Genomic DNA, 16,169 nt, shown 5'->3' with positions numbered 1-16,169 from the left:
TCCATCCTAAAGGAGATTAGTCCTGAATGTTCGTTGGAAGGACTGGTGCTGAAGCTGAAACTCCAATACCTTGGCCACCTCATGCGGAGAGTTGACTCATTGGAAAAGACCCTGATGCTGGGAGGGATTGGGTGCAGGAGGAGAAGGGGATGACAGAGGATGAGATAGTTGGATCGCTCACCGACTCAATGGACATGAGTTTGGATAAACTCTGAGAGTTGGTGATGGACAGGGAGGCCTGGCGTGCTGTGATTCATGGGGTCACAAAGAGTCGGACACGACTGAGCAACTGAACTGATATACACATATGTATACATATATATACCCATCCTGATATATATGTACATATATATCATTATGAGTAATATAGCATTTCAAAGAATGATAAAAATGTTATTTTTGAGAGAAAATGTTTCAAAATGATTTAAAATCATTGTGAATAATAGAATCACAATTCTAATATTGTTATTTTTTACTTTTAGAATAAAATGTATTTGAATTTTTATTTTATTGTTGAGAAGTACACTTGTGACTAAATGGAAATTTTTTGCTCATTGTTTTTCAAGGATTATTAAGGAGGTTTACAGTTGACCAAAAGTGAATTGTGCTTTAATGAGAATAATCAATAATATTTCTTTTTTAATAGTTGAAAGAAGAAGAAGATATAATATTAACTATCGAATCAAGGAGCTTGGCACTCTTATTCCGAAGTCTAATGATCCGTGAGTTCAATAGTCATTTCTTAATAATGTAATGGTTTCAATACTACACAAAACAGGTGAGAGGGAAGAGGTGGAGGGATGAACCAATGCTGAGTAAAGTAAGCAGCTTATGGTGAAGACAAGGCAACTACTGGTGTCATTTTAACATATCTATCAAGGCTGATAATTATTAAACTTCAGACATCAAAACTGTTACTAATGCTTATCCTATTGAGCTTTGGGAAATAAGTAAATTATTTCTTCTTAGTACATAACAAATCTTTCTGTATGACACCAATATTTGCAAATTTAGTCATAGTAACATATTTTCATGATATCAACTGAATCCTCAATTTATAGTTATAGCAATTCTTCCAATTTAAGATTTATGTGTACATGAAAATTGGAATGTTGAATTCTCAGACGTTCCAAAATCCCAGCAAAAAATAAGCAAAAAATAAGAATTGTAAGAACATGCTTATTGATATTAGTCAATAATTTGTTATTGTAATTAAATTTTCAGCTAGGTTTTGATGCCATATAGTCACAAAGTCAGTTGAACTAGATGTTTGAGGTTGTAAATATCAAGAAATAGTTGATTAATCAAAATGTCAATTTACCATGTTTCTCTAAAACCATGAAAACATTGTAGCATTAATGAGGAATTGAAAAAAATGTTTTGTTCAGACAGAACTGGACTCTCCAAACACTGGCATTATCCATTATTCAGAAATGATGTTTGATTAAGTAGTTCTTGTGAAAAGTGAAAGTACTCTTTCCTTAAATGCAAATGTGCTAATTCATTTGGATGATTCAATCATTTGTAATGGAGGAAATGCCATATATTTATTCTTATGTGCATAGTAGATAATGAAGGCTTCTTGAGTAGAATGGCAGAAAGAACACTGGATAGGGAGTCTGAAGAGCTTAATCTTGGCTAGGATCCACACTAACTTTTCAAATCTTTTGAAGGTCTCTCAGCATGCAACTCTTTCTATTAGCAGAACAGACACCCATTTTCCAGATAAAACTTTAACACTTAAAACATAAATGCACATTTATTCACCAAACATTTGATATAAGGTCAAGACTTTGTTGTCTGAATATGTGTTTCAATTTTCTGGCTTACATAAACTGCACAAAAATGTACAGTCTATTTTAATTTCCTACAGATAAAACAAAAACCTGAATGCCAACACTTAAGTGTTGATGGATTTTTTAAATGATTGCACACTAATTTGTAACAGCATATTTTTAGCAAACTATCTTACTGACATTTTACTTTATTTTTTCTGAGGCTTTTAATATACTTTTCCTAAAAAAAACAAGAGCTGTTTTTATAAATGCTTTTTCTTATTTTGTATTTATATTTCATTAGTTAACACATATAATTTAATTATACTATCACAATAATAAGTACAATGGGCATTTATTTAACAGCCTGTCAGTAAGCACTGTCACCAGAAGGATAACAGAAGTACCTGGGTGTCTCAGAAGGTAGCCTAGTGGCCTCTATTATCTACTTTGATCTGACAACAGTCAGTGAGCATCACAAAGGGAATGGAGAACATTAATTAATCCTGAAAGTGATCAGTTAAGTCAGTTAAGAGAGCTTCTCTTGTAATTGATAGAGCTAACCCATAGTGCCAGGGCCAGGTTATATGCAAAAAACACAAATGATAAGACTGTAAGATTAAACTATGAAGCCTGACTGAACATGTTTTGATATCACCATGCCTATAAATCACCAATTATGGATGGAGTTTTATAAAAATAAAATAATAGGTATAACCTCAAAAATGATAAAGTTTATGTGAGGGGTAATTATTACTGTATATTTTTATAGAGTAGCTATGGCTATAAATGGCTCCTCTCTGGTTCTAATTCATTGTCAAGAACAAGGGATAGCAAAATTTTCATTGTCAAGACCAAAGGATGGCAAACTTTTCCTTTAAAGAGTCAGATAGTATTATTTCAAGCTTTGTGAGCATAAAACCTCTGACAATTATTTAACTCTGCCATTGTAGCATGAAAGCAGACATAGACAATATGTATATGAGAGAGGATGACTGCATCTGATGAAACTTTATTGACAAAAGCAGGCTGTAGGCTGATCTGGAATAAGGAAAATCAGTTTATCCATAATCACATCTGAAAGGGACCATAGTTGGGGAAGCATCATTGTAAGCCTTCTTAAGTGGTTTTCTCTTCTTTGTAGATTTCAGAAAGGAGAATTAGTAATTGTTTTAATTCTATTATATCATATCATATGTAGGCACTGGAAATATAAAGGTATTATATATTACACATGTTAGGAGGATAGTAATACCTCATGAAAACTTTGTTGCAATTTTATGTACAAAGAATACCCTAGGTCATAATATATAAAACACATTTCTTATGGCAGATGCATTTGAGAGTGGGAAAACCACAAATTTGCAAAAACTGTGCTAAATAGAAGAGAGCTAGGGCCCAACTTCTAAACACATGCGTTTGGGCAAGCAGAAAGAACTCTGAAGCTTTGGTTCTACTGGGTCAGTTCTTCTTCCGTTCTTGTCTTGTACACTCTCCGGACATGAGAGTGGACCAACCCCCATAAGAGTGGTCTAGACCTGGCTCAGTTTCCCTCTTTATATCTTTTGTTACTTCCTCTTTGGTAGTTCTGGGGGCTTGATTGGTTGCGCTTCATGCCAATGAGGCATGAACCAGATACCAGTCAGGGAAGTGGGTAAGACATTATGCAAATGAAGCATGACCTCGGGCTCGAATCAGGGAAAGGAGTGTCAGTATGTTCTCCCATGACTGTTTTTGACCACTGTTTTGGACTGCCGTTTTGGGCCCTATTTCCCTCTTCTAACTAGCCAGCAGTTCTAAAAAGGCTCTGAGTGCCTTTCCAGCTCACGACTGGAATAAACTTAGGATTTGGTTTAGGAAGGGCTTCTCTTGTGGCTCAGCTGGTAAAGAATCTGCCTGCAATGGGGGAGACCTCAGTTCGATCCCTGGGTTGGGAAGATCTCCTGGAGAAGGGAAAGGCTACCCACTCCAGTATTACGGCCTGGAGAATTCCATGTACTCTGTAGTCCATGGGGTTGCAAAGAGCTGGACACGACTGAGTGACTTTCACTTTCACTTGGTTTAGGAAATGAAAGCTAATACCGGAAGGCGTTTTGAATTCTATGAAGTTGCCATTTTTGTGTATCAAAAACTTTCAGAAATTTGTATTTCTTTCTCCTTTGCTGGATCAAAACAGTATGGTCAGAAGGGAAAAAAATAGTAAACAGTTATAGTTGAGATAAATATGTTGAGAAAATGAAATGAAAAGCACACTACCAGGGAATGATAATATCTTAACTATTAGTGAAAAATCAAACAGAACTAACAAGTAAAAAGGTGAAGCATTTCTACAGATATGTGGTAGTGATCTACTTCATATGTGCTTTTTATTAATCATATTTACATTTGTAAATATAAAAATGCTAGCAGAGCATGCATTGTGCTATCAAATTATTATTTTTTCTACTTTTTTTTTTTTTTTTTACTACTTTTTTAGATGTAAACCTAAGGGGCTTTTTTCCTACTAAACTGATTTTTTTATCTTCTACAGTCAAAACTTTCTTCTGCTCTTGTGTAAGAATGGCAGTTGAAGTAGTAAATGAGACCTAACAAGACTTTCTAAATCAGAAGTTATAAAATGTTGATCAAAGGAAGAAAAATCAGACCTCTCATGATGTTTGCTTTCTTTTTTATTTTTGTAATGCTTTTAAGTGAATGTGCACTCCTAAGATGACAACAGATCATACATTTCCATAGTTTTGCCTGGCAGCATTCCTACTCTAACTTACATATTTCTAATACCTGCTTTAACCCTACAGACATTCAAGGTTTTAACTTCCTCAAAGATTTAAGTTCTTCAAAATAAATTATTTTGTAGAAAATGGTAAGCCACTATCAACATTCACTCCTTAGGCAAGTCTTTGTGTTAGTGTCTATAGTATACGGTCATATATAATGTTTTTAATGCCTAGCTGCTTGAAATTATCTTGGGAGATATAATTAATATATCTCCTTAATATATTTGGAAAACAAAATATTTTAGGATGAAATCTCATACATTATATTGGCTTTAAAATAAGTGAACTTTTAAAAATTTGGTGAAATGACAACAAATAGATATTGTAGGAAAACCTTTTGTGTGTTTTCCTTTTTAAAAAATATGATTGATTGATTTGGGCTTCCCAAGTGGCTCAGTGGTAAAGAATCCACCTGCAAAGAAGGAGACACAAGAGACATGGGTTTGATATCTGGGTTGGGAAGATCCCCTGGAGGAGGGCATGGCAACCCACTCCAATATTCTTGCCTGGAGAATCCCATGGACAGAGGAGCCTGGCGGGCTACAGTTCATGGGGTTGCAAAGATTCGAACACAACTGAAGCAATTGATCACATTTATTGATTTGGCTGCATCAGGTCTCAGTTGTGGTGTGCAGAACTTAGTTGCCTCACAGAATGTGGGATATTAGTTTCTTGACCAGAGATTGAGCCCGTATCTTTGGAAGGTGACTGCTTATCCACTGGACCACCAGGGAAGTACCACTGTGTGTTTTCTACCAAAACCTCAAATATTTATTTTAGACCTAAATAAACAGTACCTTAAATTTCATAGTTGACTAGGATATTGTTTTCATCGTATTCCTTCTGTCCTTCTAATTTTTTCTTTCCATGAGAAGAAATGAAACAAAATTATGAGGCATATACCAGTCAGATTTTTCAAACTATATTTTTCTACTTCTGAGTACTTAGTAAATACATATTAAGTTGCATATATTTCACGTAGATCACATAAACTAAAATCACATGCAGTGTAATGTCTTTAAAAATTTCCCTACAAGCTTACTTTCTGTTGTATCAAAACAAATCTCATTATTCTAAGTTGAAAATTCACCCAGATTTTTCAGCTATTTTTATTAACTTTTAGCAATTAGCTTGGCCTTATTCTCCATACATATTACCAATTGTCAGATAGTATTAAATTGATTGAAATATGTTTTTAGACATTAAAATAAGTATCCAGTTCTATAATTCTGGATTTATGATTTTTATTGTTTAAAAATAAGTTTTAATAAAATATTTTTCTATGCTGCAGCCTGAAGATTATCAGCAATTTAAAAATAGATATATAGCTTTTTATAAAAAAATGTGTTGATGCTTTTTTTGTGGAAAAATTTGCCTTATGAATCTAGAAAGTTTTGCTCTATTGCATAAAGTTGCCAAAATGATTTGTTTCACAATTACTCAGGATCACCATTCAGGACAGACATGGGACCTTATTTTTTTCCCCTGGAAGCATAAAAGCAACCTTATAGAAAGTAGGTTAAAAGATTGGTACATATGAAATGATCTTAAAAAATTTAGGCTTAAGTCTTCAGTAATGTACATTTCCTAGTTCATTAATGCAGAAATACTGCACATAGATTTTAATCTCAGAGTTAATAATAAAAGCAATTTTCACTAAAAATATAAAAACTGTAATGGTAGAATCATGATATTGCATTTAGCTCTCCCACAAAAAGTCACTTTATTACTTTCTTTTGACACTTATTTTCATTCTGGGATTAATTTTACTATATAAGGGCTTCTTAACTATTCTATTAAAATTTCTATTCAGAAGCAATAATATCTAAGAGTGAATAATAGTCATGTAAATCATTATTTCATATTAATGTAAAAGATTTTGTAAGTTCTTATGAATTCTGCTGACATGCACAATTGTGAAAAGGTTATCTCTCCGTTCTACAGTGATATGCGCTGGAACAAAGGAACCATTCTAAAAGCATCAGTGGAGTACATCAAGTGGCTACAAAAAGAACAACAGAGAGCTCAAGAATTAGAACACAGACAGAAGAAATTAGAGCAGGCTAACAGGCGCCTTCTACTCCGCATTCAGGTTTTCATAAGAACATTGCCATGAACCATGTACCTTACATATGACTTATCCATCATCAGTTCTATTCATTGGTCGTGTTTTTTTTCTTACTAACAACTTTTTTTTTCCTTCTCAAGGATAATTTTTATTGCCTTTTAGAAGTTCACAAATTAGACTGATTCAATTAGGTTTTGATTAGAAATCTAGGATCAAGCTGACTTTAAAAATATATAAGGAATGACAATAACTAATTGCAAAATGCATAAAATAGAACCAATTTTATAAACACACAAATATTATCCCAGTCAAAAAATAGTAGTAAATAGGATCTTTGTTTCTTTGGATAATATTGGACATTAAATTTTCCTCTCCCTGTTTTATTTCTTTAGTAACACTGATATGGATTTTGTAGCCTTAAGGAATATTGTGCTAGTTTATATTAAGTCATGCGTCATCTTCTTATGTGATGCAAATCTCAAAATATAGGTTTTCATAACTCTCAAGATTTTTTCTTTAATATGTGAACAAGCTTATTGCCAGGTAAAACACTTGTTTCCATAAAATGGTCTTATATTGAGAAATTAATTAGGAAGAATGACTGAAAGATTTCCACTATCTCCAAATAGTTGTCTTGTAATCTGAGCCACTGTGAGACCATTATATGTCATGTATTGTTTTAATGAACAAATGGGGGAGGAATTTTTTTAGAAATCTGAGTATTTTCCTCAGGATTATTTTTCAGGCATTAGAAACATACCACACTCTATTATTTGCAAAGAATATTTCTAATTTATACTACTCTTCATGTTGAGTGCTTGTTAGATCTGTTTCTGACTTACTATCTAGAGTTGAGTTTACTATCAAAGTCATTATTTAACTACTCTTGTTTGATATTGCAGGAACTAGAAATACAGGCTCGTGCTCATGGCCTGCCAACCCTGGCTTCACTTGTCACAGTTGATTTAGGTGCTCACATCACCAAACAACAGACCCATCTAGAGCAGAATTCAGGAGACTATTGCCAACAGTTGGTTCTGTCTCAGGGGACAAGCCCTGAGCTCTGTGATCAAGCTATGGCCTTCTCTGATCCTTTGTCGCACTTCACGGATTTATCATTTAGTGCAGCTTTGAAAGAGGAACAGAGGTTGGATAATGTGCTACTGGATGACACAGTATCTCCGTTTGGAACAGACCCTCTGCTATCTGCCACTTCTCCTGCGGTTTCTAAAGAGAGCAGTAGAAGAAGTAGCTTTAGCTCAGAAGATGGTGATGAGTTATAAAAAAAAATAAACAGGCTCAACTGATCAACTGGGAAGAAATTTTGTGCTGGTGCTATGCAATTACATTCTTGTTTCATACATTTCTCTCACTTAATTTTTCTGAAAGGAATATATTGGTCATGAAACACTGATTGGTTAGAAACAGCAGAATTTACAGGAAGAACAAACACAGTGTTGAATTATTAACAGAAAAAAAGGTTTTTTTTTTCCTCTTTGACCACTAAGTCCAAATCTACTTGAATTTTGTTTTTCTGGAAAGAGGCACAACATGAGAAATAGCTGTCTACTGATGTTTTAAAAGTAGTCACTTGATGATGAGCTATTGGAACTAAGAGACTGCAAGAATAAACCTGAAACATACAAATGTTTTCTTCCTTTTGAAACATGCAAAGATCAACAATCTGGTGGTTTATTGCCTTTCTACATTGTCTAGTGGATATGTTGTCTAAAGTTCAAGCCTTGTAGAGGAACTAAATAAATGATAGATTATTTACCACTTATAATTGAAGAGTAAATCTATAATAAACTCTAGAATTTTCCACAATAAAACACAGAGAATTTATAAAAACTTTGGATTCTAAAGACTCAAATTCCCTTCGTCAGTTCAATTACACAAATTCTAAAAGCTTCTTTGCATATTTATAGAGAAGACACGCACAGTCCAGAAAAGGAATACACTGAATCTTTTCCTCAAGAATATTGGTTGGAATTATATCATATCACTTCTCACAAATGTACTCCCCCAAACAGGTACAAAATGGAGGAAATATATGTTCTTTATTCCCCTTCATTCTTCTGATTTTCTAATCAGCATCTGAAATTACATACTAAATCATTTTTGCTTCATCAAGAAGAGATATTAGATAATCAGTCTCAGCAAATAAAATATTGAAAGTCTACCTAATAGGACAGTTTGTTAATTTGTTAAATAACACTTATCACTGTTTCAAAAACTGGATTTAAATTAGCTAGTTGATACAGTTTTCCTTCAAATTCATGAAATATTGAAAACTGGATTGCCAACTGACAAAATAATTAGTAAAACAGAAAAGCTTTCTTATTACATTCAGCTCTGAGTAAAAGATATAGTGCTATTCCTGTAAGTACTTAAAATACCTTATGATCTTTGTTAGCATTTAATAAGAACATTTATACCTATGGTGATTTACTCAATTTTTTCTCTCTTGAGCTTCTTCAAAGGTTTGGTAGTTGACTTACCAGGATTATTGCTCTGTGTTAGACCTGCATGAATAATCACCTGATCAATGAGCATTTAGGGAGAGATACTGAAAACTGCAATAAGTTTTATGAAAATATAGAACAGGTGAGCCAGATACGGTCTTACTCCTCAGGGAGTTAATGAGACTGCATAAGAAAACAAAACAAAAGATAGAAGACTTTGAAAATTAAAGTCTACATGGTGCGGTATAAACTGCAAATACCGAAGTTCAGAAAAAATAAAAATGAAAGTTGGAGAATCCCAAAAGTGTGTGGGAAGAGCAGAATTTAAAACTTCTTTTAAAAAGCATACATTTGGTGGAGAGGAGGCTATACAGGAGAATAATATCAACTAAATGATAAAATGAGAATAAGTTGGGAAAGTATCTTCATGAGATATTCATTAGAGAGATCTAGAAGACATCTGTTGGGAATCCTGAAAACTATTGGCAACAACTTATGAAAGTCTCTTTGAAAACCAAGATGAAATAATGTAGTAGATATATATATATATATATATGTATATATTTTTTTTACCAGGAAGAAGAAGTCTAAAAATTAAAATGCTGCTGTGTATTACTATGATTGAGATGTAGTCTTTCATGAATACTAACTTTGGGATAAATTTTTGAAAGGATGCTTCAGGTTTTACTCACATGAAAAATACATCATCACAAAATTTGAGACTTATTGCTAATTAAAGTGGACAAATACTAAATCCTTATGGTGTATTAATTATCTCAGGCTTGATTTACAGCACCAATTCAGAGTTTGGAGATTTGAAATAATTTTCACTTTTTGACATGAAAAATCTCTTAGTTATAGGAATAGTCATCAAAGCCAGATACATTAATTCATCTGAAATAGGTCACATGAAAGAAAGAATAAGATACATTTCCTCAAGAATTTGAGAACATTATATTGTTCAATTGCTAAGTCATGTCCGACTCCTTGTCACCTCATGGACTGCAGCAAGCCAGGCTCCCCTGTCCTTTACTATCTCCCGGAGTTTGCTCAAACTTATGTCCATTAAATTGGTGATACCATTATATACTTTATTTCAAAATTCTACTTTATTATCTGAGTTGATAATTTAACATTGCAAATCATAGAGAAGGAATATATCTTAGAGTCAATGAAAAACACATCATTCTAGACAGAGGCTAATTTCTGTCTAATTTTGTACATTATTATAATTTCTTCATATTCTAGAAAAATTACACTATTGATGTCATTAATTTGTCATCATTTTCCATTCTGCTAAAATACTACTACTCAGCCCTGAAAGCCATTTCTCATAATCTTGGCTAGTGAATGGCTTGACACAAGATGGTAGAGTCTGGATGAGAGAGATCTGGTAGAGGAAATATTTGCTGGAAAAGGTAATATTTGCTGCTACTTGCAGATTATAATAGCTATTAGGGGATTGTGAAATAGGTAATGGAATTTTAAAGACAGAGTAAGAGATAGTGTTTTGTCACAATCAACTGAAGTAGATTAAAAAATTAATTTTAGTTCTTAACTTTTGAAGACCTTGAGAATTTATGGAAAGTTATAGACCTTCTCCCCAGAAAAATGCAGAGTTTATATATGCAGCCCTAAATTTATATGCATTAAGAGTTTTGTGGGATCTCCTGTATATCTCCTTGGATCCCAGATGAAAAATTCTCACATCAAGAGCAAAGAGTACAGTTAATGTCATATGTAATGAGAGAAGAAGGAGCCCTAGTTATCTGAATATCATTATCCAAGCTCCAGAAATGATAAAGTTGCATTGGTAAGTGAAAGTGTACGAAACACTAGTTGCTTTCACTAAAGAAGTTGTGAATTCACTTATAAAATAGACCCTCTCTAACAACCCCTGTTATATATATGCCTCTGTTATATATTTATACATTTATGGCTCAGTTTCTCTGTGATAATTAGATATCGCAAGTATCTGACAATGATATTTTTTAAAGTTATATATACATATATATTTACCAAAGTAGAGATAATATAAATCCACAGGCAAATTATTTGAATATCTAAGAATCAAAAATGATCCTTAGGAAAATTGATGCCTGTAATATTTTTGCAGAAATGAGACATACAACAGTACATTTGATTTAGGAGAAGTGAAGTTGCTCTGTTGTGTGCCACCTCTTTGCAATCCCATGGACTGTAGTCTACCAGGCTTATCCATCTGTGGAATTTTCCAGGCAAGAGTACTGGAGTGGTTTGCCATTTCCTTCTCCAGGGCATCTTCCCTACTTGGGGACTGAACCCAGGTCTCCTGCACTGCCAGCAGATCCTTTACCCTCTGAGCCACCAGGGAAGCCCATGTACAACAGTAAAACAGATACATTGTCTAAAATAATTTTATCACAATAAACATCAGCTATCACTGCACTATTAATACATAATTTAACCAAGCCCTGTTCATGCAAATAATTATATAATTGCTATCATAATAAAAACTTTGTTAAAATGAAATAAAACAATTTAAAAATTATTTTTATTTATTTTTGAAGATAAGGTCCCATGCAATCTTTTTTCTCTGAAGTATTGGCTTCCTTTTCCTGGGTTCACATTAAATAACCCTTCCAACTCCTAATTATCTTAAAATAACAAGGACCACTTACAAGTAGATGTAGCTTTCTGTATGTTTTTTCTTTTCAGTGTCCTTTCTTCTTGAATTTTCCCCATAACTGGAGAATATATATACAGATAATATTTTCTCAGTTTACAGATGTGAAGTCAGTGGCTATCGCTTTCTATGTGTGAGTGCAAAAGTTCTAAGAAATAAGTAGCCAGATGAACTGGGAACATTGAGAAACAGCCTTCCTCTACTTTTTAAACTCATTCTTTGCCACTCACTTCACTGTAAATAAAATATTTAGTAGCTCTTTCTTTAAAAAATAAACACAATGAGTTTTTTGATTTGGTATGCTCATTTACCTTCATGTCAAGGGAGAAGTTAGATTTCACAAGGTAAAATATAATTTATTTTTTCTTTGTTTTGATAGATTGAGTCATACTGGAATTTTCTTATACTTCAAACTATCATGAAAATATTTTTTACTCTTCTGATATTGTGGAATTTTGATATTTTATAATGTCTCTAGGCTGATATTTACCTACCTTATAAGATCTAAGATGGAGATGAAAACTGGAATCAATTAATCATTTTGCTATGTTATCAACACTAGATCAGCCATCTGGGTCTCTTGAAAATACCTGAAGAACTGAATTTTGCTTCAGTATTGATAATGGCACAGCCTATATCTGTTACATGGAATTACATCATTTGCCCTTCTGATGCCCTGCTTGTTGATAAGTACAAGATGTAAATTTGATTTAGTGTAAATTACATATACAGTGATTTCATTACATTTACTTAATAAATACTTAACACAAAATTTAGAGTGTTGCATATCTAATGCATCTTATAATCTTCCTGTAATCGTTATTCATTGTATACATCAATATTTTATCATTTGTATGATTTCTAATTTGTATATGAAGTATTTAAAACCTGATAAAAATAGTTTTCTTAAAATTTCTCTGTGCTACATTTGTTTTCTGTGAGAGTCATAGAGTATTTTAGTATATAGGAGATTATCCAAAAATAATTATTTTCATTAAAAAACTTCCCACTGATTCAACCAATTTAATGATGAAATACTTTATCTGCTGCTTTATACACAAAAGGGAACTTTTAATCTTTTTGTTGTAAAGGGATTTGTGTAGTTATTTCTACATATTTAAATTTCTATTGTGTTTTAAACTGATGAAATCTTCAGTTACATGTCTTTTTTCCTTACATTTATCTAACATGCTTCAAGAATAAAGCTAAAGACTTTTGTGTTTCCAATTCTACCTCTCCTATTCCTACACTACCATTTTGTTTCAAAAAATTCTGTATTCTCAATGCTGCTTTTTTCCACAGAAATAAATTTTATTTGTACGACACTTAAAGCTAGTGATTATATATAACAGATAAAATAGAAAATATGCAAAATGTGCTGAAAGAATTATATGCAACCAGTTATATTATTCTTTATTTCATGAATACTGAAGTTTAAAAGCTAACTAAATTCAAGGATCTTATCTAAGAACACTGAAGTTGCTTATGGCATAAAATGCTAAAATTGATTCAGTGATTTAATCTTAATAATAACAACGTAGTTAAAAATCTTTGACTTTAATAGCATTTTATATATTTGAATAAGTGAAATAATATTCCTATAATTTTGATCTAATATTGGTTAGATCAAGAAAACATTGTTAGTATAATAAGACTGTAGAATTTATAACTATTGCTATTTTTCATTTTTAATAGCAAAGTAATATGTCTTATTTTCTAAGAAAATAGCACTGGTGTTCTCTGATACATACATGAATCTTTGTACACATACTGTAAAAAATGAACCAATATTTTTTTTGCATATGTATATATATTTAAAATGAAAGCATAGAATTGTTAAATGCTTTAATATACTTTTTGTTCTGACTTTGTACATAAACTCACTGAAAAATACAGAATGTCGGGTAATCATCTAAAAGGATACTTAGCAGCCCTGAGACTTCACAACTGACAACTGCTTACTTGATAGTCCATGCTGAAAACAGTAAGCCAATATTTCCTTATTAATGAAAGTAATTGTTACATTTTTCAATATAGTTTCCTACCATCTGCTTCTTCATGCTGTTATGGTTTTGATTTAGGGAAAATATTTATCAAAATGTTGCAAAATTGCTAGCAGGCATAATTGCAGCAATGAAATTACTAAGAAACTCTGCAAAATCTTTTAATATTCTAGATAGTCCCCAGACAATCTAGGATAAATAGAATACTGTACTTTAATACGTAAAACATTTAAAAGCTGCTAATTGGTATTGACTAGACCTATCCCTTGATAATGAAATTAATAAGAATTTCAGTTAAATGTTAAGACTTCTAATATTTAATACCATGTTTATGAATTTTTTTCTACATACCTGCCTAAAAAGTAATAAAATAGGATGGCTCTGAGTTGACTATAAAATGCTATTCTATGTTCAAATATAGATTCATTGATTTTTTAAAAAAATGTTATATCAGATAAATTTTTTTCTTAATGCATTATCAATGCTAAAAATACTGATCAAAAATATAATAATTTCTGTGTAGAAAGTAATAACCAACCTAATGAGGTAAAGGTAATTTAGGATGATCTTTTTGACACTGTATAGACTGAAAAAAGGATAACTGAATGGGTTCTACACTTGATTGTTTATTGTATGTATATGTACATATGCAGTGTGTTTGAGTATAAGTGCATCTCTGCCTATGTGGGAGCTTATAAAAAAGTTTTCTTATCTCTTGATATTAGGAATGACTCCACATATAAGAACATTTTATTCTTGTGTGTGTGTGTGTGTGTGTTTGTGTGTGCTCAGTTGTGAATGACTCTTTGTGGCCCTACCAGACTCCTCTGTCCATGGAATTTTCCAGGTAAGAATACTGGAATGGGTTGCCATTACTCCAGCTGCTGCTGCTGCTAAGTCGCTACAGTCCTGTCCGACTCTGTGCGACTCCACAGACAGCAGCCCACCAGGCTCCTCTGTCCCTGGGATTCTCCAGACAAGAATACTGGAGTGGGTTGCCATTTCCTTCCCCAGGGGACCTTCCCAGTCCAGGGATTGAACCCTCTTCTATTAAGTCTCCTGCATTGGCAGACAGCTTCTTTATCACTAGCCCCTTGTTACTTTTTATTGGAGCCTACTGCTAGGCAATAGCTGAGAGAGAGAAGAGAAGCAGTGCAACTCAGTTATGTCTGACTCTTTGGCGACCACGTGGACTGCAATTCTCGGTCCATGGAATTTTCCAGGCAAGAATTCTGGAGTGGGTTGCTATTTCCTTCTCCAGGGGATCATTCTGACCCAAGGATCGAACCGGTGCCTCCTGTATCTCCTACACTGGTAGGCAAATTCTTTATCACTGCACCATCTGGGAAGCCCCCCAGATTTCTTCTTCTCGAAAGGGATGCGCACACACACACACACTCACACACACACACTCCTTATTCAGAGTTGAGTCAAAAAGATGGAAAAGATGAAGAAAGTTGTAGCATGTTTTAACATTTTTGTTAAGTGAGATGGGCAGCTGCAAACAACTTGGATATAATACAAGCATTGATTTTGTTGACCACCAAAATTAATATTGAAACCCACCTAAAAAGTTATTATTATTATCACCTGCTGAGTTCTAGCTGTGGGTTAGTTAAGTGGTAAAATACAATAAGGTTTATTGGTTAAGCACTGGATACACATCATGTTAAATATATATTGGCTTCATTAATTGGCAAGACCATAAATAAGAGTACAGCATTCTAGATGATGATGATTTTGATAGGATCGACCACAATGTGGTTAAGTATATAATTCATGTAATAAGAAAAAGGTGCCTGCAGGCTATTGTTCCTAGCATGGATTAAAATTTACATATTGCTTCTCCTTATGTCAAAACATCTGGTGCCTGCAAATGCTAACATTTCGTTAAAAAGTTTCACAAGCCAAGAAAACTGGATTGGAAACATTGCATGTGAATCATTCAAGCATTATAATAGATTAAGAGCTATATTCAGAAAAAATTAAATTGCTGCAAACAATACCATAGTCAAGATTATAATTTATTTGCTTACACAAGTGAAAGGTGATGCTGTGTGTTTCTGTGGAGAAAAATAGTATTTGCATTATATGATTATCTCTTCAAAAATACTTATTTCATATAATTATATAGAACAAGTAGGTTTCTAAGTCCTTTAAGACTTTACAATCACTCTATGTTAGAAGTAGTGTGTAGTTGTATAAAACCCGTTCTAATATTCCTAAGGACAGGAAGAGGGGACCCCTGAGACTTTATTCATTCTGGCATTAAATTTCTACTTATTCATTGGTAGATATAAAAAGTAGATACATATGAATTAAATTTTCTTTAATTTTTTTTTTTTTTGCCTTTTCTACCTAGGCCCTCAAATCAATAAAGTTAGTTCTTCCAACTTCTATAGCATCACCTTTCTCT

General features: G+C 33.0%; 1 protein-coding gene across 13 annotated transcripts in view; it reads left to right on the top strand.

Moving 5' to 3' along the window:
• TFEC (transcription factor EC) overlaps positions 1-14,472 on the top strand; it is a 224,327-nt gene extending 209,855 nt beyond the window's left edge. For all 13 annotated transcript variants that reach the window (XM_070468644.1, XM_070468660.1, XM_070468637.1 and 10 more), the window contains 3 exons: positions 647-722; positions 6,497-6,644; positions 7,523-14,472. In XM_070468644.1, the coding sequence (XP_070324745.1) occupies positions 647-722; positions 6,497-6,644; positions 7,523-7,903 (605 nt within the window). In that variant the 3' untranslated portion in view covers positions 7,904-14,472. The remainder of the gene's footprint in view (positions 1-646; positions 723-6,496; positions 6,645-7,522) is intronic.
• The last annotated feature ends 1,697 nt before the right edge of the window (positions 14,473-16,169 follow it).

The sequence above is a fragment of the Odocoileus virginianus genome, chromosome 1 (genome assembly GCF_023699985.2).
Source record: "Odocoileus virginianus isolate 20LAN1187 ecotype Illinois chromosome 1, Ovbor_1.2, whole genome shotgun sequence".
NCBI lineage: Eukaryota > Metazoa > Chordata > Mammalia > Artiodactyla > Cervidae > Odocoileus > Odocoileus virginianus.
The sequence above is the reverse complement of the archived record's forward strand: the minus strand, read 5'-3'. Positions and strand labels throughout refer to the sequence as shown.